Genomic DNA, 23,585 nt, shown 5'->3' on the forward strand with positions numbered 1-23,585 from the left:
ATATAAATATTTTTGGAAACAATTTAAGCGAAACACTAAACAAAGCATGGTTCACTGTTCGGTCTTTAAAAATTTATTTCATGGGTTTAAACTTGTGTCTTTCAATCATTTTTTTTTTTCTCTTTTCTTTTACTAACACTCTGTTTATTTAAAACTAGAATTTTATTTTATACTTTTCAAATAATAAAATAGAGTCATTAAATGATTTTATCAATCTTTGCTAATGAAACAATTGTTTATGTTCCTAATCTAAGCAATCGAAAGTTAATATTTGAAACTTAAAATTTCGCTAAAATGAGATACCACGAACACGACCTTACGAGCTACATGAACATGATGTAGGTTGATAAAAGAGCATAACGTATATCACTTACTTGTGTAAGACAACTAATCAACAAACAAGGTACGGATCCTAACCCCCCCCCCCTATTGTTATCATATTCAATTGTTATAAACCCCGTTGATATTATATACCTTTGGAACTCTTAACGTCTTTGACATCTCGATTCATTTGGCCGTCCGTTCGTTTCATGTTCAGATTATAAATTGTTAGTTGACTTGTTAGCGTGATATATTTATTATTAAATTGTACTCATTATCGCATGTTCCGTGAATTGTTAAGATATGAATTTTTATTGTATAACTCATATTATTTGTACTCTGTTACCCTGAGCACTCGCTTCCCGTGGAGTGTCCCACGGGCATAACATCGTGGCATCGATGTTATGTGCTCTTTCGTGACGGAGAGATCAGTTCACGGCGTCTCTTAAGTACAGGTATGGTACATAGCTATTAGGAGGCGTATGGATATATTCTAGTTCAGTTTTTCAGTTTCAGTTTCAGGAATGGTTGTGGGTATGCCAACTAACGCCATTTCGGGTGATTGACATACAGGAATGGCCCCCTGTATGTCGTCACATATTTTTAGACTCAGTTATGCTTATGGGTACATCCGTATGATATGTTTTCGTTAAGTTATTTTAGTTATATAATTTAAATCAATTATGTGTTAACCTATATTGTGATATCGTATTCAGTTAATTATTATTTGCTTTTGAGCCTTAATATTCCGTACTGGGCATTCGGCTCATTTCGTAAACATTTTACACTTCAGGTTCACAGGATACTTTGGGCGGGATCAAGAGAGAAGCCTAACACTTAGGAATAATCTGAAGATGTCTGTTAAGCTTATGTTATCTGAATAATATGTATTTTGGACTTAGTATATGATCTATCAGTAGTCTGTACTTTTTACTCTAATGAAGTAATGGAATTATGTCTTGTCTCTGTATACCTCCGTACATTGTGACACGTCAACTCATCGGGGTTAGGGTGTTACATGTATATAGTAGGGTTTGTTTGTTAGACGATTACATTTTATCCCTTCTAGCCTTTCTTGTAAGGTAATAATCAAAGTTTAAATCAGAAAAAGAGTAAGTTGTTATAGGTCTTTGTTAATTGATTCGTTGAAGGTGTCTTGAAGAACTGAATTTGTAGGATAAAGCCAACTGACTACGCCTTAGTCCTCACTGAGTCATTGACAAATAGCAAATCCATCCCAATTGTAGTCGAATCTATCGAGCTCATACATTAAGGTTTCATATTAGTTGTCGCGTGAAGTCTTCAAATTTTACGAACCATAGGTTGCGTTTTTAGGAGTGTGTATTCAATTCCACCACATATCATGCATTATCACATTCACATCCCACTATTGAACACCAGAAAGAATTAAATGCACAAATATTTGACAACGGACGTTGGCAACTTGGCATTTCTATGTTTCTTACCTCTCTATTTCGGTCCGCTTGTAATTTATAATTTTGTGTTAACCGGTTGGTTTAAAATTTGAACAAAATAACACAACTAATGTAATCATAAAACTCGAAACGTGTACTTGACAACGATTTTGTTAAGATACTTAGCGATTTATAAAAAGATTTTATAATAAAAAAAGCAATGGGATTTTAGAAATTACGGTGTTATAGCTTTTTGATTGTAAAGATAATTGTTTGAAAACAATTAGTCATTTATAGCTTAATAATGACGAAAATAGTATGCTTACAAAATATAAATGCAATTAGATAAATGCTAAATCGTATTTGTGTTAAAACTAAAGTAAATATGTCTTATAGTGCCTAAACGGACTTATAAAGATGGAAACAAAAAGGCCCTGTGGCTGCTGGGATTCGAGCCCAGGTCTCCACGGCCACAACGTGGAATTCTTACCACTAAACTACAGCCACAAGATGTTTTCAATGTCTCAATTTAAGAATATAATGAGATATGGATTGTTGACATAGTGATCTGAAGCAATAACCATCTATTGTCTCAATTATTTATATTTTTTATACGCAAACAAAGATGCTAATTGTTTAACGTAGAAAAGGTCATAAAACCATGTATGATAGTTGAACAATCAATCAATCACTAATCTTAACTTGTGTGTTATCTTTAAAACTAATAGTTGTAATAAAATCATGGTAATAATCATGTGACATGATTATAGTTATTTTGTTCGAATATTAAATTTATTACATGGAGATGATTCTTATTACTCTAATATGGGTGTAATTAGCGAGACTCTCGAGATATATGATTCCGTTAGAGATAATACTAAGGAAGCCATGCAAACATTTTCTGGTAGCCAAGTCAATTCAAACTCTATTAAGGGCTGTGATTTACTCCAAGTTTAAAATGTGCCTCGTACAAACAAACCCATCAACCCTCAACCTCACACGGTTTTAAGTGGGTCTGATATGACACGATACAAGTAAACATATGGGGCAACTTTCAACTTGTCAACCAAAACTCATCAACCCCCAAACCCCACACGATTGATATTCCAGTATATTAGAACTCGGCTATATAATAACCATGATTAAATCATTGATTCTTCGGTTAGTTCGATTATTAGTGTTATATCTTCCCTATAACAACTTGTTCTGTTTAACTAACCAAGGGCATAATGTTAACTTAATTGTTGCGTAGAATATTATTTTTTATTTATTTATTTTTGATCGGCTTCTAAACTACAACAACTGAATCTATCAAATACCCAATTGACGTGATTGTGGATATCTAAATCTCATCCCTTTTGTGATAATAAGATTTAGTGGATATTGTTTTACTTAATATGGATTTTTTAACAACATTTTAAAACTATCACAATATTCAAGTGAGCTTTCATAAGACGTAATGTCAACCATCCAAACTGATCTGATGGTCCAGTCCCCACTCGTCTACAGACACCATTAAGTAAGAAATTGACCATTGTGAAAAAGAAACCCTCTTTAAGTAGTTTCGAAAACAAGTTTCGAACTTGATAACTAGTCTCAAACTTCAACCATTACTAGTTCGTGTCACTGGATCTTGGCCACTCAGAACAGACCAATATAAATAATATCTTCAAAGAGAAGAAACATAATTAACATTACATCAAATTCTGAACTCCTTACGACAATTATCCGAATTCCTTTCTAAAAAGATACAATAATTGAGAGTTTGAAAATGAGAGGACTCGAGGAGTATATAATTTTACCAATTTCAATAATTGGAAATAAAATATAATAATTATAATAAAAAACCAATAAACGAAAGCCAGCTGTGATTGACACTGACTTTTATCTATTTCCTAGGCCCACTTTGTACCGACGAACATTTTCAACTTCACCCCAAAACTATAAAAAAGTAACAAAAACAACCCCTCAACGGTAAACTCTTGCTTGTTGGGTATCTTCTATATATCTATGCCAACTGCCCAACGGTCTTCCTCTCTCTCTCTCATCAATCAATCATTTGATCCACCGAATCTCATCTCATCAATTTGCGAAGTCTTGATTTGAGGTAATTAATACTTGTTGTTCTTGAAGTCAATCATGAATTGTGATGTGTTTCTGAACCGGGTTTTGTTTCTTTGTTCGCCATTGCTAGTTTGATTTCGATTAATCGTTGTTTGATTGACAAATTCGTTATCTTGTTGGTGTTGTGGATGCAATTTCGAATATTGGATTTGATGGTTGATTGTTGAATTAGAGATTTAGGTTTAAAATTCTTCGTTTTTGGTTGTTAAAAGATTCAATTATGGATATTTGAGTTTGGGATTTGGGGGTTTAGGGTTTGTTTGTAGTTTTTATGATTGATAGGGTTTTGTAATCAAGTCAAGAGAGATCTTGCATTTGTTTGTTTATATTGAGTTTGTTTGATTATTATATCTTGAATTTAGGGTTTTTTTTTCTCATATGCAAAACATTCTTGCAGATTAATAAGTTTCATATAATCATACTTTGACTCTTATTTGGTGTTATAACCTTGAAATTATTTATAATCTTAACAGGTTACTCGGTGTCGTATAATAATCTACTCTTGTCATTTTGGTTTCCAGTCTATAATCTTGTTTGTGATGGTAAGTTCTCAATCCCAACATCTTTCTATGAATTGAATTGTTTTTCGTCTATTATAATTATGCTAAAAAACATAATTTTTATTTGGTAAGGTTTAAGGGTTACTATGTAATTGTTGCAGGCTACAAACGAGAATCTTCCTCCGAATGTAATCAAACAACTTGCTAGGGAATTGAAAAATCTTGATGAGACACCACCCGAAGGAATCAAAGTAGGAGTAAATGACGATGATTTTTCGACAATATTTGCTGATATAGAAGGCCCTGGTACTAATTCGCTTTATATTTTCATATACTTGTTTGTGTGTCATAATAAGAACATATATATTGAGACTTGATTGATTTGTATGTGCAGCTGGCACTCCATATGAAAACGGCGTTTTTCGCATGAAATTGATTCTGTCGCGTGATTTTCCTCACTCACCTCCTAAAGGTCTGTGAAAGTTTTATTAGATATGAAATCATTTATCTTATTCTGTATTCATCTTGTTTTTGCCTGTTTATAGGCTATTTTTTGACCAAGATCTTCCACCCAAACATTGCTTCGAATGGTGAAATATGTGTCAACACATTGAAAAGGGATTGGAACCCTACTCTTGGCTTACGTCACGTTCTCATTGTAAGTTTCTTTGGTTCAAGAATCATGCTTTATGCTTTCTAATTGAAACTTGTTATGAATTAAATCAGTCAACTTATGATCAATTTGTTCCTGGTTGCAGGTAGTCAGATGCTTGCTGATTGAACCATTTCCAGAATCTGCATTAAACGAGCAGGCTGGTAAAATGCTGCTTGAGAACTATGATGAATATGCTAAGCATGCGAGGTAAGCTGGTGGCTGGTCAATTTGGTTATATATCATTAATAAACTTGATCCAATAATAATTACTAATTTCATGATAATGTTCATAGGCTGTATACTGGAATTCATGCTCTAAAGCCAAAACCAAAGTTTAGATCTGAATCTACCGCTGCAGCTGTAAACGTTGACCAGACAAACACCGCGGTTTGTATTGTTGACCCGAAAACCGCTGTCTCTGGAGCAGTGGTGCAGCCGACGCCTTTGGCCCCCTCATTGAACAACATGAAAGGGGCAAGTGGACAGGAACCGCCATCCGCAGCCCTGAGCACGGTGGTTGAGATTGGAGTTAGTAGCGGATCGGCTGCTGCACCACCTGTGACAGCAGTCCATAAGAAGGAAGGAGGGCTGGCAAAAGGTCAACCCGATAAAAAGAAGATTGATGCTAGAAAGAAAAGCTTAAAAAGATTGTAATTTGTGATTTTCTAGTCATGTGTGCTATGTATGTTACTACTATCCATTTAATTTTTAATGCATAAATGTTCAAAACATCATAACATTTTCACTTTGTTTTACATTATACACATTATAGCTCTGACAGGCATCATATAATTTATTTAACATCTTTAGATAAATAAAGTAAAAATCAGGCGGTTTGTTTATTTGTTGACACCGGCAGCATCCTTGGCTCCTTCTTTCGCCCCTTGTGCTTTAGCCATCATTTGCTGGCCACCCTGAACACCCGCATAAAATGGTTAGACTAACTGACTTGTTTATTAAAATTCAATTTGACTTGTTAAATAACATGTTCCATATAAAATGGTTGAATTTGTCACTATCATTTAGGTATCTTTTGACAGTCTTATTTGTATGTTATTATGCTATAAGCAAATGAGAGGAACAAACCTGTTGCACATTTTCCTTGACATGTTGGGCATTTTTATCAGCCTTTTCTAATATGTTACTGGTCTTTTCCTGAAAATAATTAGATAAATAAATAAACGCATTTCTTTTGTAAGAATGATGATATAATCCAATGATCGTAACGAATACCTGAGTTTGGCCAGCAATTTTACCAGCATCATATTGTGATTTATCCATAATGTTTAGGAAAATAGTCTAGAAATGTAATTGAAAATTTAGACTTTTTGTTGGTCTTAAGGTTGTTATATATATAGGTGTTTTGCTGGACACATGTCCTAATTTGGTGGCGTAAAGGGCTCTTGACCATCACATTTTTGGGTAATCTGGATCACTACTTGTTTGTTACAAGTTGAAGGTCATATTTTGTGAAGTTAAATATAGAAGGGCTGCTTAGATAAAGTTAATAAAATAGAAGGTTCTTAAGGTGCTACTATTTTCATTATATTCTACCCAATTGATTTGAGTATTTTAAAAATTGTTTTTCTATGTTTTTTTATTTGTATAATTATGGTTCTCTTATATAACTTTTAATATACCATGGTATAAAAATTTAAATCCACTTCTATGATTTGTTTTTTTTAATCTATATTTTGATATAATACTTATAAAAAACGACCCGTATTAATTTTTTTATCTATATGAAATACATGAGGAAGAAATTAATGATATTGTTTTTATTATCCTCAAAGAAATCACGTTCTCCTATTGATTAACTAGGTTAAGTACTCGTATACAATACGGGTTTAACAAATTTAATTTCATATGTCCAAAATATCAATAACAAAAAGCCATGATAAATAATTTTGCTTATTAGACTATATGGTATGGATGCATCCTTGTTTCCCATTTTAAAAAGTCATTTCATCACTATATCCACTCCACTCCATTCCACTCCACTCACTTTCACAATACGAAGAAAATATTATTATTTATGTAACTAAAATAAAATTAAAATTTAGCATAACTAAACTAATACCACATAAAATATTACCGATTAATTAAAATTTGCATTGATTTATGTAAACATTTAATTAATAAAAAAGGTGAATTGGCTTCAAATATTACCGGTTATTCTTCTTATTACTACTACTACTATGATTTGTAATTAATGACAACTCATTGTTCCCGTCAGTTGGTTAAAAGACACATCAGGGGCCACATCACTAAAAACGAACGGCTTGTTAAATTTTCGTTAACCTTGCACCCACATGCGTAGTTAGGATTATTTTTTGTCATTTCAATAGCCGAGACATATCTTTGCCAATCGAACATAGTTTGGATTATTTGAAACCAATTATAAAAAAAAAGTTACAATTAACCTACAAGTTCCAACACACAAAAAGAAAATAAAAATCATAGAGTATTGAAATTAAATGTTTTTTCCGTATGAACATATAGGCTACCCACTAACAGATTACCGCTCAAAATAAATAAATATCTAAACATAGTATTTCATGTCTTACAATACCTTTCGAATATGGTATTCAGTTCAACATTAAGGGATGGCAATTTAAATAAAAACATTGATTATAATATAAGAGAAATTTAAATAAATAACATGTATATCAAGAAGATTAAGAAAATAATAATCAAATTTAAAAAAGCAAGAAAGTTGATTGAAATAGATTACTTGAATCTAGTCTCCATTATCCACGAATAATTTAGGTGCTGCAATAACATCTTTATATTCATCAATTGGAAGTGGATAAGGGACTAACACCTGCATATAATTTTTCATCTACTCATTAAAACCAACACCACATATTGAATCACAAAGATATAAATAGGCCAGTTTGTTTCTCATTATTTCCGAACTCCTTTTGTAAAGAAGAATCAAGAAGCTATCATGGCGAATCAATAAAACGCATTACAAATATTTGTTAATTTCATCTAAGAAATTAGGGAAATTACAATATGTTTTACGTTCAGATTGATAAAAACTGAACAATATTATGAAACCACAGAAAATATTACTCAGATATAAGCAATTTATTGATCATGTAAGAAAATCAATCAGAGGCATGGGCACGAACAGATTCATGGTTTATCATAATACAAATAATATTTAAATTTAAAATTAATAATCTTCCAGAATCTACATCTCTTCAGGGTATATAAACCAAGATATTCAAGTTTAAAATTATAACTATGGCTTATTAATTTAAAATTTTGAACTGATTTCACTCAAATCACAATCCAACGCCGTAAAACATACACTTAGGGTTCCACAACCCAAATTTCCAACTAATTTATTCTCCAATCATGAGTTATCACACACATCTCATAGTCATAATTCCAGAATCCGGATGTAACATCGATATTAAAAAACTAATTATTATTAGTAATGAAACTTGGGAGTGATGTTTTGGTTAAACAGTATGTTGAAATGGGTTGCAGTTTGACATTATGATATATGGTATGTTTTCTAAATCCTAATTATACTTTAATAACAATATATGTAATTTTACAATAACAATCAATCTAGAAGTTGAACACAATAACTAATGAATTTGATAATTTCCTGTAAGCTTCAGAATATCAATTGTTTAGATTAGCAATTGCGTCATCAAGTTGAGCATCAATATTTAACTTCAAGAAACAAAAGTATATAAAACATCACTTCAAATTAAACCAGTACAATGATGTTTAGAAACAAAAATCACTAAAGCATGTAAGATTACTAATGAATTTAATAATTTACCTGAACAATTTGACTTTTGAGGATACCAATTGTTTCATCAAGTTGACCTGCGATAATCATTTTCAACAAATAAAAATAATCAATCAAGAGCATAGAGATGAGAAAAATAACAAAAAACTTGACTGTTATGATTCAAGCACTATTCTATATAAAAAAATACATATTTGTATACACAGCTAAACCAATAATGATCGTTACACAGTCCTTTAAGGTTTATACAATAGATTAAATTAACTAATTCAGAAATACAACGAATCAAATGATTTTTAGTTATAATGGTAGAAAAAAGGTCAAACGTGATCCAAAACACCATCCCGATGTCACACGCATAATCGTAAATCCGTGCTTAGTAATTAAGTACCTCAATGTAGAACTGAGATTTACAAATTAGCAAGAGTAGAAAACAGATACTTATATTGCATAATTTTTTTAAATGATCAATAATTTTACAATTTGAGAATATGTTCCAAATACAATGCCAGATCACTACCCTTTCTCTAATTTCGTCCTTAACATCACAAGCCAAGCAATAAACCAAAAAAGAAACACTCAAAACATAATTTTCAGGAAGGTATTTAAAAGAATATTACCAATAAATCTGATGAGTATAGAGACTGATTGAATTTACTTAACTACACATAACACCAAACATCAATTCAATCTCCATCGAACAACTTCAAAACACAAAATCACTAAGCAAAATATCCAAAATTAATAACAAACTAACAAAAATTGAAAACACATATGTAAACAACCTTAGAACATAGAGGTAAATAACAAAAAAAACGATTGTTATAATTCAAGTACTATTATATATTGAAAAATACATATTGTGAACATACAGTAATCAAAATTGGCTAAACCAATAATGATTGTTACACAATCGTTTTAAGAGTTTATACAATGAATTAAATTATACAATTCAGAATTAATCGAAGACTCTGATTAGCAACATACCGTCTGAAATAAAAGATTTCGATTGAATAGTCACCGATGGCGAGGAGCATGTACTTCGACGGAGACGGAGATGAAACTGAAAAACTTGGTCGCCCGTGATTTTAGAGTTTAGGAATGAGGTTTGACAGATCTGAAACATTAGGAAAGAGGCACAATTGATTTAGGGTTTTGCAAACATTGATGAATCTAATTGTTTGGATAAGGGATCCGAACCGGCGCTGTGAAAGGAGAATTTTGGGAGGCGGGAATTAGAGAGCGAGGATAGACTAGATACAGGACACGTGGCAAAAGCAAACTTTTATTTATTTAATAGTATAGATACACATAATTGGATCACAACATGATCTAGAAGCAAAAGTCCCAACCTCATATTTTTAATTACATTTTAACTTGAGCAATGGATCTTGCTTGTGTTTTGAATCGACTCTCTCATTCTGCCAAACACAAGCTTTCATTCTCCTCTTCAGCTCTTTCCTGCATAAAAAATAATAATAATAATAATAATGATAATAAAAAGAAAACCATCAATTCACTCATTAAAGAATTTAGAAGAACCAACAACTTATGTTTAGAGTACAAATATTTACATCATGAGATGTCTATCAAGATAAGAAGATGATAGTAACCCTCTGTTCTCTTCTGCCCGCCTCAGAAGGTAAGGCATGATCTCTGAAACGGGCCCGAATGGCAAGTATTTGCTCACACCAAACCCTGCATTTCTCAATCCAAAACTCATTGCATCTGCCATTCCATAAAGCGAAGCGAATTCAAGCTTATCACTATCTTTACCAATCCCCAAATCACGTGCTTTTCGGGCAGCCATTTTCCCTATAAAAACTTATTCAAAAGTTAGTTTAAGCCCATGCTGCGTTGAAGATCTTGAATGTTTTAAGAAATACCTCGTGTTCGAAAAATTATGTTATCAACGGTCGGTTTTCATAATCGGTAGTACGTACACTTCGTATTCACAATACATCTATCAAATGCAGTGCACTACAACTAGCTCATGATCCATTCCAAGAACATGATAAAAATGCACCTTTTTCAATCTTTTTTAAACAAATAACAAAAATGCAAAGCAACCCACATGATCAAAGCCATAAAGTTACAAACTTTACCTGATTCAAGATTATGGGTAGCAAGAATGAGCCCACCAGGACCACTAGAAACCTCATCTAGCATGTATGAAGCACACTCATTAAAACAATGGTGTGTGTCATTGATACTATTGTGAATAGGAGACTCAACACCAAGCGAATTAGCCAACTTTCTTTCGCTAGACATATACGCACCCCTTACGAGCTTAATCCCTATTGGCAATCCCATCTTATCAGCAGCCTTCTTGGTCTCAAACAACCTTGGGCCCGCATCCTTCAAGTAAGCTTGAATGGTTCCAGAAACTAGAGGCTTTGTCCCCTTGTTGTACTCGACAGCAGCCGAATATGTGAAGTAGTCAATGCCCGGTTGGATAGAAGTATCCTCTGCATCAATGACTATAGGCACATTGGTTTCTAAGGCTTTATCGCATATTGTGGTTAGTCTTTTGTGGGCTAGTTCAAGGTCGCGCTCTTCGGTTATTGTCAAAGGGGATGGTTTTTGTAATGTGTGGTAAAAGGGGCTGCAGTCTGAGAATATGGGAAGGGCTTTAAGCTTCCATGGAAGCTTAACTGAAGATGGGTTCTTGTATTCCCATCTAAGAAGATCACTCACTCTCTTTAGTAAAGAGACAGGACAAATGGCTGTGATCTTCACCACCACAAAACTAACCTGTTGTTCATATATAGAATCAAATTCAAGGTTTCATAAAATAACAAACAATACAGATTGATCTGATAATCTAAAATGAATTTAAGAAAAGCAAGAGAAAGAAAACAAACAAACAAGCACACTCGCAAAGTACGTAGGTGCATAAGGTGAGTGAGATAAGAACAAATCTTTCGTCAATCCCTGAAGATACGGAGGCGACTCCCAAATCCCAATGAGACCCTGACTCAAAAAGCCTCACTTTTCACGCAATTTTACCGAATAAAAATACAAACATAAAGTATAGTTTTTGCACACGGATTCTAAAGCTAGTAAAATATATAATAAAGAATCGGGCAAAGTTGTCAAATACGAGAAAGCTTGTTTAGAATATCAACATGTGTTTCTCCCTTTTGTTTTTGATACATTTGGGTTTCTGGCCTTGGAGGCTGTGAATTTTGAGGCTGTGAATTTACTAAACAGACATAGTACATTTTCGTCTCCTACGACCCAACGCTTTGTTTTTAGTAGAATTGGTTTTGCTATTCAGAAGAGGGTTGCAGCGCAGCTTGTTGCCCGTTTATCTGCCACTTTATTATAATTGTTTTGATTTTATTAAGTAATCATACACGTGTTAATGAAAATATTTTGTTAAAAAAAATACACTAATAAACAAGGAGTGATGCTGATACTATACCCCCCCCCCCCCCCCGTGTCCTGCCCCCACTTGTGACAGTAGGTTTGGACCCAGTTAAGACAACATAGTCTTGTCAAGTGGGACAACTAGGCTCTCCAAATTTGGAGGGTACGATGGCCTAATACATAAGAAAGTCGTCATTACAAATAAATAATAAAATAAAAATACTAAAAAAAAAGAAATAAATAAGACTATAAGAAAATAATCGCGAACCATCTAAAAAATAAAGACATGGCTAAGACAAATCTATACAACCCAAACAAACAAATCAATAAACACAAAATTAGACGTGCATATTACAAAATCTAAAGAACTTACCGAATACGGAGGAAGACCTCGGGTCGATTCAACAGTTTTTAAAACCTGTTGAGCATTCTTATCACACGAGTCATTATCCTCTGCATGTTCCAAACCATAATCCAACATGCCCCTCAATCCATACTGCCACAGCTTCTCCACCGTCCGACCAACCTCACAAGTATCCTCACCCGCAACAAAATGTTCATACACCGTACGTTTAACCACACCCAACACCAACTCTCTAGCCAAACCCACCTTCATCAACCCAGAACTCATAACCCACATCCCAAAATCCACCACAGGCTCCACGGAAGCCATACTAAGGTTCGCGGTGGAGCGGATGAGTTTGTACGTGTCAACGGATGAGAACAGGCTGTTGGTGTCTTCAAATTCATATGCAAAATGATGAGTTATGTGTTCATGTGGGAAGATGGTGGTGTTAATGATGGTTGTTCTTTGAGAAAAATGGAAACGATGGGGAATGAGAGACTGGATGAGGTGAGATGAGCGGCGGCTGGTTGTGGTCAGAGCCATCAACGGGAAGTTAGCCGGGTAATACGGTTGTGGTGAAGATATTATTATTATTATGGTAAAGGTGGTCATGAGGTGTATTTATAAGGAAAATCGGGTACGGAAAAGTCTAAGAAAGCTGTACTTGACTTGAAAGTTTCTACCTGGCCTACAATATTTAGTGGCATGTGCATAGAAAATTAGAAATTAAGTCGTTTCATTTTGAACTGAAAACTTAATAAAATAATAACCAACTAGAATGGTCATTTTGACCAAGTAAATTTCTTGACTAGCCTAAAATGGCTATTCAAAAAAATAGTTGGATTGTTTGATTAAGATCTACCGTCTGATACGTTATGCAATCATCCACGACCAAACAAGTGTCTGGATAAAAAGTTAGGTTCGACCCATATTTTTTTTCCTAATTGATAGATTTTGCTCAAAACCAATGACTTATTTACCAGTCGGCCTGGCTATTTAAATTTCTGTTTCTGTTGGATCCGACTGTTTTAAGTTCGGCCGGGTGGCTAATTTAAATAATATGATTTTTATATAAATGGCTAGATGGCAAATCTTGTTAAGAGGTGGAAGGATTTTATACAAATTGAAAGGATGATAGATGAAAATGGTCAGCTGATGAATTTTGAAGTGGTCATTTTAAGGATTTACAAAACAAAGGGCTAGCCATAGGATCACTTTAGTCGAAATGATCATTTTAGGGATTTTTTCTAAATTTAATATAACAATAACACTATTTCTTTACACTAAAGCTCTAAATATGTTATATTCTTATCATGATTTATTTATTTTGTATATAATTCTATATAATTCTTATAAAAATAAGTTAAGTTTTAATGCATTTAATCATGCAAAAAGTATATTAATAAGTTAACTTTACATGTTCTTTAAACTATTTAATCTTTTTTAGCATTCACTCTTTCCTTTTAAGAACATAAATATGGCTTAAAAGGCTAAACCACAACTTGTATTTTTAACCATAAGATATATAGCTAGGTCTTCATAGATGTTATATATGTTAGGTAACATGATACAGTCTTAGTGAAAAAAGTATGGATTATGCATATAGATGCTCTAAAGCTCCTTTCAAATTCGTGTTAATTACATTCTTTTCATAGTAAAAAAACATACCCAATTCATGCTTAATTACTTTAAATTAATTTTATGGATTCTAATTAAAGAAAATAACAAACAGAAAAAAGGTAGTGCATCCGTGCCTCCAGCTCTGGTTTTAGGTGAGATACTGACGTATCAAAAGTTTCCAAATTTTTATGAACCGTTAGTTTAAATGAATTAAATATATATTTTTAAAAACATATGGAACCACCCGAATATCCAAATTAACTTCTTTTGAGACGGGGTGTCAACCATCTATAATGATTTTGACACTGAAGACCTGAGTCACCAAGAACACCTTCAGGCTTCAGAAAACTCATCACTAAGGATTAAGTTTCCAACCTGAGACCATAAGATTTTAAGCTTTAACTATCACCCCAAGCCTTAAGTGAATTAAATATGATAAACACAAACGAAAACTTACATATGCGGAAAAAAAAAGTAAATATTTTTTATATTATCAAATAATAGAAAATTATTTATATAGATCACAGTTGTTCTATCAGTTTATAATCTTACATTTTTTTTATAAATGGATACATATTTATACTGAAAACTTGAAGCACTAGAAAACTTATTTTGATAATATTTTCATTTAGAAAAATAGTATGGTTTGACAGCACAACTCACGAACTTAACAAAGAAATCGAAATAAATAAATAACTAAACCATGTATAAAATTGAAAATAAGTTATCTTGATTAGTAAGTTGCTGACTTGGAATTGATCTTCTGGTCCACTGCTGTGGGAAGATGGTTAAGGTTTGAAAATTTTATGGTTTTACGTTCGAAACTCAACTTATAGGGTTTTCAAACAGTGGTGTGTTTATATCTTGATGGCAGTACTGGTTGAGTTAGGCTTTAGCATCAAAATCAGTATGGACAACATTAGTGGACTTAAGAAACTTTCTCACATGGTTTGGAATTTGTTTACTTAACTATCGTCATATGCTCATAGGGCCGAACAAAATTTTTACGCTATAATAGTACGTACTAAATAAATGTCTTTAAAAGATAGTTGACATCCCGTCTAAGAAAGATTCACAAAACTAGGGAATTCCATTTACCAAGAAAATTAAGTTTTTGAATTTATCATTTTTTTAGTGGGACAAGAGGAGGGAAGTGGGACCTGAACCATGTAGGGATGATGTGTGTATGAGTTGGAGAATCATAAATACCATCGTACAAATTGGACCTACATACTTAATAAGTGATTATTGTTTGGACTCACGAAACCATCTAATCACTTAGAAAATCACCAAAGTAGAAAAGTTTTTTTTAGTACCTTATATCCTTTTCCACTTGTGATCATAGTCATCAACTCATCACACACGCTTAGGGTTGTAAACGAATCGAACGAACACGAACAAGGTTTTGTTCATGTTCGTTCGTTAAGAAAATAATGTGTTTACGAACGGTTCACAAAAACTTACCGCGTGAGATTTTATGTTCGTGTTCGTTCATTAAGGAAATTAATGTGTTCACAAACGGTTCACAAACACAAATGAGCATAAATAAAAGCGGCAGAGCCTAGAGATTGAGACCGATATATTCATCAATGTGAATAATGAAAGCCTGTAAAGTGTAAATGAATCAAATGAACACGAACAACAGCATGCTCGTGTTCGTTCGTTTAACTTTAAAAGAACACAGACACTTAATCGAACAAATATTTATATTCACGTTCGTTTATTTAAAAAGGGACATTTGTGTTCGTTTGTTTAAAATCTAAACGAACATAACTGAACAAAGATAAACGAGCATACATGAACAAATGTAAATGAACACAAACAAACATAAACGAACTTAAATGAAAACATTTAAATAAACACAAATTAATAAATATGAAAGCTTTAAGCAGATAACCTATCTAGATAATATTTAATTATTTTCTATTAATACATAAACGAACATAAATAAACTAACATAAACGAACGTTCATGAACATAAACGAACAAACCGAACATGTGTTCATGTTCGTTCGTTTAATTAAACAAACACAAATATTTTGTTCATGTTCATTCGCTTATTAAATAAACGAACATAAACGAATTTCCCGCTGAACGGTTCACGAATAGTTCACTGAGCGTCCTTTTGTTTACAGGCCTACACAAGCTTAGCTGTTGAAATGCAATAGATACATAAATAATAGATCCGTAATGTCCATTTTATTCACATATATACATGACAACTGTATTTTGTAAGTACATGTTTTAAGTGTGGCATTGTTTAATATAAAATGAACCGATGTCATAAATACACCCGATAAAATAAAGAAAGAACAAGGTTCTAAGAAAATAAATAAAGCTCAAAGAAAATAAAGCACGCTTTATGGTGTTACAAAACATGTAAAGATACAACTATAGGCATAAATGAGCTAGTTACCAAATCTATATTGTTTACAAGATGATGTGGTTTTCTTGAACGGAACAAAAGCCATCATCGTAACAAGATAGCAAAAGGAAAACTGAATGTGTACATGATGATAAACACAAAGAGCATGGTGATTTGGACTTCGTCACAGCAACCGTTTATATTTCTTAACACACACAACCCTTTTAACTTATTTTGACTTGAAGACTTTACAAACTATTGTACTTTTTAGTATGGACTGATATGTTTTAATACTCGTATAATAGTTTTGAAATTGATGAGACAAGTTTGGAATATGTAGAATTGGCTTCTCCTGAAGTTGGCCTTTGATCATTCAAAAATGTTTTGTTGAGAAATGATATCATGTCTAGACCAACCAACACGTAGAGATTCATTTTATAGGATATGGGGTCAACTGAACCGCGAGTTTTTAAACTTATTTAGAAAATAGCAAATCTTTATATGCAGCTTTTGAAAAAAAAAATCTTATTTTTAATTTAGTATTTCAATTATTTTTTTCTAAATGATTGGTTAATCTTATTTTTAATCTTATCAACCGAACCATAACTGATGAAACCGAACCGAACAATTAACTAATGGCTTGGTTAAGTCATAACCGCCTAACTGAAATTTGTGGTTTGGTTTGGTTTGGTTTCGATTTTAGTGTGTGGCATAACCGATTAACTGATAACCAAATCGTGATGGCTAACTTGCAAGTAATCAACTACTATGAGAAGTCAAACAAGCCATACAAATTACTAACAAATAGATCCCCTTTTAATAGTCCTAAAATTACAGCTTCATCATCTAAACCTCTCTTAGCACAAGCAACAAGCAGTTGTACTCAATAGCCCTTTAACCCTTTTCAATCACACTAGCCACTAATACATGATTCAATGAGAGCACTCTTGTAAGTCCTGGGGGAATTTGCTTTTGTACATTCTATTAAGTTATATTAGGAGAGTGGTCACACACTTTTGTGAAGCAGCGCATATAAGTGAGTGGTCAACTGAACCATAACCGAACCGAAAACTGATTAGCCAAAACCGATTGGTCCACGTAGTATGTGCAGATTATGAATTTGATACATGTTCATTGAAAATTACATGTTTGGTACAAAACATTACTACATCAACCATCAACCTATTTAACTCATAAAACTTGCATACACTAGATGCAGTGCTATTGCAAGGAAGAATATGCATAGCTAATCATCTACACTCAATTATCATGTTTAGTTCAGATTACTACAATTATACTAATATCATTATAACGAGTATGTATAGCCCTTAAATAAACAAAAGCGTAAACAAGATGTTATTTAATGAAAGTAGCCTCATCGTCCAAAGTTTGAATTGCATCCATCTTCCAAATTATGAGACAAATCAATCCAATGCAAATACCAATAACTACTGAATTCCCTATTTTACCATCCCTCAACGCCAACAAATCTATATTTTTAAAAATAACTAATAAATCACAATGAAACGATTAATGGAACCCAAATCCCAGGGCTCCGCCCCCATACTCCACTGGCGCTTGTGCCATTGGTCCAAATGGATACGGAGATTTAGTGTCATTAGCATCTTTGTCTTCGTCGTCATGGACCTTCTTTGTGGCCCGCTCCACAGCTTGAAGAACATCATCACTCGTCACAAAATTGCCATCTAAAACAATATTACTATGAGTGATCCAATCCTCGAAAGATATTAATATTTTTTAAGTTTAGAACAAACAAATAAACAAACCTCTGCGCGCAGCAAGTAGTACTGATTCATGAGCTATGTTTTCAAGATCAGCCCCGACTAGTCCCGGGGTGCGTGAAGCAACTAGGTGGGAAATGGCTTCTTTGTCTTCCTCCATCGGGACGTTTCTTAAATACAACGAGAATATCCTCCGCCTCCCCTCTTCATCCGGTTCACCCACTAGTACTTTCCTGGAAAACCGACCCGGTCTCATCAAAGCGGAATCTAGTGTCTCCGGTCGGTTTGTAGCAGCTATAACCACTACATTTGCATCCTTCTCGAACCCATCCATCTCGGTTAAAAGCTATAAAAGTAACCAAATATCTTAGACCTCAAAACAAAATATTTAACCAAAACAAACGGTATTTAAAGTATGCCTACCTGGTTTAACGTGTGGTCACGTTCACAGTTAAGAGTTCTTCCTCGTTGCCCACCAACAGCATCGATCTCGTCTATGAAAATAATGGATGGTGAATGTTTTCTTGCCTCACGGAAAATATCTCTAACACGAGCAGCTCCCGTGCCAACAAATATCTCTACCAATTCACTAGCAGAAATTGAGAAAAACGACACTCCGGCTTCTCCAGCCACAGCACGGGCCAACAATGTTTTACCAGTTCCTGGAGGACCCGCAAGCAATACCCCTCTTGGTAACTTGGCACCGAGTTTCATGTATTTGCTATCTTCATTTATGCACAACACAATCTACAATCAAATGCATGATCAAATCTTTGTTACCAAAGTCACTAACAACAATTTTAACAACTTTCATATTGAAAAAAGGACAAATTACCTCGAGAAGCTCGGCCTTTGCAGAATCTACACCCTCCACATCATCAAATGTTACAGATTGTTTCTTACTCGGTTTTCTTTTGGTCATTCTGCCAAGATTAAGCTGATGGTAAAGCTGAAACCCTTGAACACCCAACATAAACCAATATGGAGCTAGTTGCAGCATAGCAAACGCGAAAGTCTTCATTGAGTCAGATAAAAGTTCAGGGTCTGAACCGTAAGTGATCCCCTGATCCTTAAGCATCTTAATAAGCTGATACTTATCATCTCCCACATTTCTTGTATAATACTTCCATTTGGGCTCCAATGCTTTCAATAATCCTCTCTGTCCCAGCCCGGTTTGCGGGACTTCAACATCTTGTTCAGCAGACGATTTGGTGTTATAATAAATCACACGTGAGTTCTCCACAAACTGAACATTTATCACACTCCCTTCACGAATGCTGCCAACTAGATCCGAATACGGGACAACCGTGTGGCGCAGCTTTACTTGCTTTGGAAGAGCAAAAGAGATAAATGCTACAACTACGCAAAACGAAGCTCCAACTATGACAGTGTATATCTTTGTCCTTAGCTTTCCATATTTCTTTTTGCTTGTACTCTTGGTTTTTGCAGACCGCGCGCCTGTAACAAAACTCATAGAAACAAAAAAACACTAAATTAAGTTTCAAAACATATGTCAATAATCAAATAATCAATAAACATATGTGATAACATAAGTAAGAAAGATGCATACCATCTTCAGTCTCAGCAACATTGCCTTCTTTCGCCCATTGACATTGAAACTTTAAACAAAATAATTTTCAGTGGTTAGTGTACATATTTAAAAAAATAATAATAATCACAATTCACATAAAAATACAAACTTTGATTTCAAGAATCCTAATATCAACTTCCCAGCTTCAAGCTAACACAAATTAACCTAATTTTTACTTTTTTTTTTTTACTATTAATTAACACAAATTCCAGTAAAAAACCAACCTTTTCATCAGTTTTATTATCCAAGAATGGTGATGAGCTTATTCCTGATAAATTAGTCCAACTCAATTTGCCACCCAAGCCCTGAATAGCAAAACCCACAAAAATTATAATCTAAATATAAGCATAAGGTTAACAATTGAAAGAAATATAAAATTAATACTACTAATGGCGACCTTAATTAGTGAGGAAACTGGTTGTGCAGCATGCATCGAATTGAGACGACGGTGAGACAGAGGAATTAGCGTTAAGGATGAGGGTGACGGAGTATTAAAGCAATAATTTTTGGATCGAGGATCAGACTGTGTTGTGGGTTTTGTGGCGGTGATCATAGGTGAGGATGTCAAGAAACGTTTAGCCATGGCCATTAGGGTTTTGGTGTGTAACGTGCGGTGCAAGGTACGATTAAAATAAAAGAGAATTGAAGGGTGAATGGATGATGGTTAGGTTAGGATTGTGTAGGTGGATCGATGGTTATGGGAATTGAGGTTAAGGCGGTGGTGATGATGTGGTGGCGGTGGAGGGTTCGAGAGGCTCCGCCGTCGAACTTAAGGTTAACGAAGGCTCGATTTTTGTTACTCCTTTATATTCGGAGTGTATATGAACAGGAAAATCGTTAACAAATTGTCAATTGTGATATCGAGAATCATTTATATAATTAACAAAACGATTAGTATTATTTAAGAACTTGAATAAACTTTTAATAACTAACGTTTTTTATAAAAATTTTTGTATAATTGATGTTATTTAAGTGTAGTTTTATCAGTTTTGACATCTATATTTAAGATTACAATTATGAAAATTAGTTTTTTTTACGCATATCTATGTTTTTTTTACACATATGTAAATTTTTATCACATAAATTTTACACATGTGTAACTTGTAATTTATATACGTAATCGAAATTTTTTTTTATAAATATGATAAAGCAAGTCTCAAATAATGTTAATATATAAAAAAAGTTAAAAAAATATTTGGTTTTTAAGAGTTTCTAAAAGTTCTTAATTTTTTTTGAGTTCTCAAATGAAACTAATCCTTAACACTAATCGGATAAATAACTAATTTTGTGTGTTATTTTTAAATTAGATTTTGTCACTCATGCATATTTTTCTCAAATCGGGTCATTAAATCTTCAAATAGAGTCTCACTGATTTTTTTTGTGCGTCAATAAACAAATGGATGATAAGATGTGAGGGCTAGAAGTTGCAATATATATAGTTAAATTTAAAAAAAAATAATAAAAAAAACGTTAATTATATTAAAACTAGTGTTTAACCCGGCGCGATGCGCCGGGCTGGTTGGTAAAACCCAACCGTTGTCGTCGCAAGTGTTGAGGCGGTAAGTCGATGTGAATTCGGTTATAAATGTTATTGTACTGGAACTATAACCAATATAAAAACAAAAATAATAAAATTTGAGGTGGACCATGGGTGGCGTCGGCTGGTAAAACTCGACCGTTGGTTAAACCCGGCCATTTTCGATCTTGTTCGTTGAGGCGATTATTCTATGCAAATCCGCTTGGTTTTTGTCACATTTGTTACGATACCTGGACTAAAAAAAACAAAACAAAATAAAATCGGCATTAAGTTGGTTTTCATTACGTTCGTTACGGTAGTGGAACTAAAGCAAAACGTTGAGTTTACTCGAATTCGGTCGGTTTCTGCCACGTTTGTTATGGTACCGAAACTAAAACAAAAAACAAAATTGACATCCGATCGGTTTACGTCACATTTGTTACGGATCAAAACTAAAACAAACCAAAAAAGACCAAAAGGTGCCGCAAAGTGTCCCAATCGAAACTTTGCGGCGCCAAACTCCTTAATTGTATTATATCATAATTTAAAAATAAAAAATAAAATTGACGTCGCAATTTAACATCAACATAAAAAAAAGATAAAAATATTTGCTATAAGAAGCAAAAAAGAAAAACGCTTAAAAAACATTGTAAAACCTTTAATTTAATAAAATATGAAAGTTGAGTGATTTAATTGGAACATTTTTTTAATTTGAATGACTTAATTGAAACGCTTTTGAACTTAGTCACTATTCTCTAAAATTATCCCACCCATAACTATGTTAAACTTATATGAAACCAATTTTATGTTTTGTGGGTATACGTGTTCTTGAGGATAACTAATTTTATTAACCGAAGGTTTAAACTTGTAAAAATTTTACTTTAATCATTAATAATGAGAATCAAACCTAAAAATCAATTTCATCACAACATCATATTTAGACAAAAAATAAATAAATAAATAAAATTAATTAAAACATACTTAAAAAGAAAAACTAATTATAAAAAAACCTAATAAAACATACATATGAGGGATAACTTGCAAAAAAAAAAAAAAGGAGAGAAAAAAAAAGATTCATAAGAAAGAATTGAACATGGACAGGGTCAGATGAGGAGTCTCTAAAGAAACCAAATAAGCCAACTTAGTTGTGTTTTATTACTTTATACCATACATATGTTTTAAATACCAATAAATGGTAGCTATATTATTCTGTAACACTGACAACCACTTTTTATCTTAAGTTATAATTAGCAATAAAAAAGTAATTATAATCACTTAATTTTTACTGATTTAGCTGAAAATTCAAGGTTTAATCACAAGATTACAAGTTTCAATTATGTTACTTTTTAAATTTAAAAGGTATTAAAAAATAGAGGTCTAAAACAATAACTTTATTTTCTCCTCTTTAGCCACCCTGATCACAAGATTACAAGTTTCAATTAAAATGATGATTTTCTATAAAATTGGCATTGCTTTAGTGAACAGTGTTTTTGAATTATTTCAAATAATTTCATACGTGTTATCAAACATATAAAGCGACACGGAAAATAGGTTAACTCATTTTGTTGGTTTAAAAAAAAAACATAAGTGTGTTAGTTTAAATTATGTATACCGGAAAATTAAACTCAAATTCATATGTTTGAACACATGGCCGTACGGAGGGAAGCTACTGGATAGTTGATTAATTAGACTTGAATTAGTTTAGTTGATTGGAAATTTGTAACAATGTCACTTGTGTTTTATGCTCAAAGTGTCACATTCATGTGGCTTTAATGTATCTTAGGGGTTTGTTTAAAATAACAAATTGTTTCGGCTAGATCTAAACTTGTCAACCTGTATCCAAGCTCTTTTGGCTTCTTAGGATTATGTTTTCGTTCATGCTTAGGGGAAAGTTCATAGCATTCTCAACCGACAAAAAGAATATCTAGCATTGTGAATACGTGTTGGTGTATGATTTCAAGAGAAAACACACAAGATGCCAAAAAAAAGTAAAAATGGCACCTAATGATGAATCAGTTTAGACGTTTAAGAGTGTTTAGTGTAATTATAATTGCATTGAGCTTTTTGTAGAATACATATCGGGTCACAACGTAAATACTTTTTGAAATTATAATTTGATTCTTTATAGTTTAGTTAACGTAAACTAGTAAATCATTCTAGAATCTTTCACTACTTTTTGGGATCATATTCTAGGTAAATTTTGAATTATAATACTTGAGTTCAAGCTCACATAAGAGAATTGC

At 33.0% G+C, this 23,585-nt stretch overlaps 3 protein-coding genes and 1 non-coding gene across 4 annotated transcripts; 1 reads left to right on the plus strand and 3 right to left on the minus strand.

The window, feature by feature from the left end:
• Positions 1-2,171: 2,171 nt before the first annotated feature.
• On the minus strand, positions 2,172-2,243 carry TRNAH-GUG (transfer RNA histidin (anticodon GUG)). Its single transcript has one exon. It is a non-coding gene; the product is annotated as a tRNA-His (tRNA).
• A 318-nt stretch (positions 2,244-2,561) lies between these two features.
• On the plus strand, positions 2,562-5,708 carry LOC143587955 (ubiquitin-conjugating enzyme E2 22-like). Its single transcript, XM_077069101.1, has 7 exons — positions 2,562-2,648; positions 4,334-4,402; positions 4,522-4,666; positions 4,755-4,832; positions 4,906-5,018; positions 5,119-5,222; positions 5,309-5,708. Exons 1-7 carry the CDS (start codon positions 2,562-2,564, stop codon positions 5,667-5,669), a joined length of 957 nt encoding a protein of 318 aa, XP_076925216.1. The 3' UTR covers positions 5,670-5,708.
• A 4,387-nt stretch (positions 5,709-10,095) lies between these two features.
• On the minus strand, positions 10,096-13,051 carry LOC143587950 (proline dehydrogenase 2, mitochondrial-like). The gene is made up of 4 exons (XM_077069095.1): positions 12,536-13,051; positions 10,896-11,544; positions 10,365-10,605; positions 10,096-10,251 (listed from the first exon to the last, which is right to left on the minus strand). The coding sequence occupies exons 1-4, from the start codon at positions 13,049-13,051 to the stop codon at positions 10,152-10,154; spliced, it is 1,506 nt and encodes a 501-aa protein (XP_076925210.1). The 3' UTR covers positions 10,096-10,151.
• A 4,906-nt stretch (positions 13,052-17,957) lies between these two features.
• Positions 17,958-20,610, minus strand: LOC143587951 (putative inactive ATP-dependent zinc metalloprotease FTSHI 3, chloroplastic). Its single transcript, XM_077069097.1, has 7 exons — positions 20,224-20,610; positions 20,051-20,131; positions 19,806-19,854; positions 19,071-19,693; positions 18,659-18,982; positions 18,281-18,581; positions 17,958-18,199 (listed from the first exon to the last, which is right to left on the minus strand). The coding sequence occupies exons 1-7, from the start codon at positions 20,413-20,415 to the stop codon at positions 18,024-18,026; spliced, it is 1,746 nt and encodes a 581-aa protein (XP_076925212.1). The 5' UTR covers positions 20,416-20,610; the 3' UTR covers positions 17,958-18,023.
• Positions 20,611-23,585: the final 2,975 nt, after the last annotated feature.

The sequence above is a fragment of the Bidens hawaiensis genome, unplaced genomic scaffold (genome assembly GCF_021521415.1).
Source record: "Bidens hawaiensis isolate Kalapana, Puna unplaced genomic scaffold, B.hawaiensis_p1.1 tig00035931_1, whole genome shotgun sequence".
Taxonomy (NCBI): domain Eukaryota; kingdom Viridiplantae; phylum Streptophyta; class Magnoliopsida; order Asterales; family Asteraceae; genus Bidens; species Bidens hawaiensis.

Excerpts from the sequence above, each read along its gene's own strand:
- LOC143587955 (XM_077069101.1), top strand. The coding sequence starts at position 2,562 with ATGGGTGTAATTAGCGAGACTCTCGAGATATATGATTCCGTTAGAGAT. Across the intron at positions 4,667-4,754 it reads TGCTGATATAGAAGGCCCTG|CTGGCACTCCATATGAAAAC; the intron begins GTACTAATTCGC and ends TTGTATGTGCAG. Across the intron at positions 5,223-5,308 it reads GAATATGCTAAGCATGCGAG|GCTGTATACTGGAATTCATG; the intron begins GTAAGCTGGTGG and ends TAATGTTCATAG.
- LOC143587950 (XM_077069095.1), bottom strand. The coding sequence starts at position 13,051 with ATGGCTCTGACCACAACCAGCCGCCGCTCATCTCACCTCATCCAGTCT. Across the intron at positions 10,606-10,895 it reads TACCCATAATCTTGAATCAG|GGAAAATGGCTGCCCGAAAA; the intron begins GTAAAGTTTGTA and ends AAGTTTTTATAG. Across the intron at positions 10,252-10,364 it reads CTTGATAGACATCTCATGAT|GAAAGAGCTGAAGAGGAGAA; the intron begins GTAAATATTTGT and ends TTTTTTATGCAG.
- LOC143587951 (XM_077069097.1), bottom strand. The coding sequence starts at position 20,415 with ATGGCCATGGCTAAACGTTTCTTGACATCCTCACCTATGATCACCGCC. Across the intron at positions 20,132-20,223 it reads CAGTTTCCTCACTAATTAAG|GGCTTGGGTGGCAAATTGAG; the intron begins GTCGCCATTAGT and ends TTTGCTATTCAG. Across the intron at positions 18,983-19,070 it reads CAAAGGCCGAGCTTCTCGAG|ATTGTGTTGTGCATAAATGA; the intron begins GTAATTTGTCCT and ends ATTTGATTGTAG.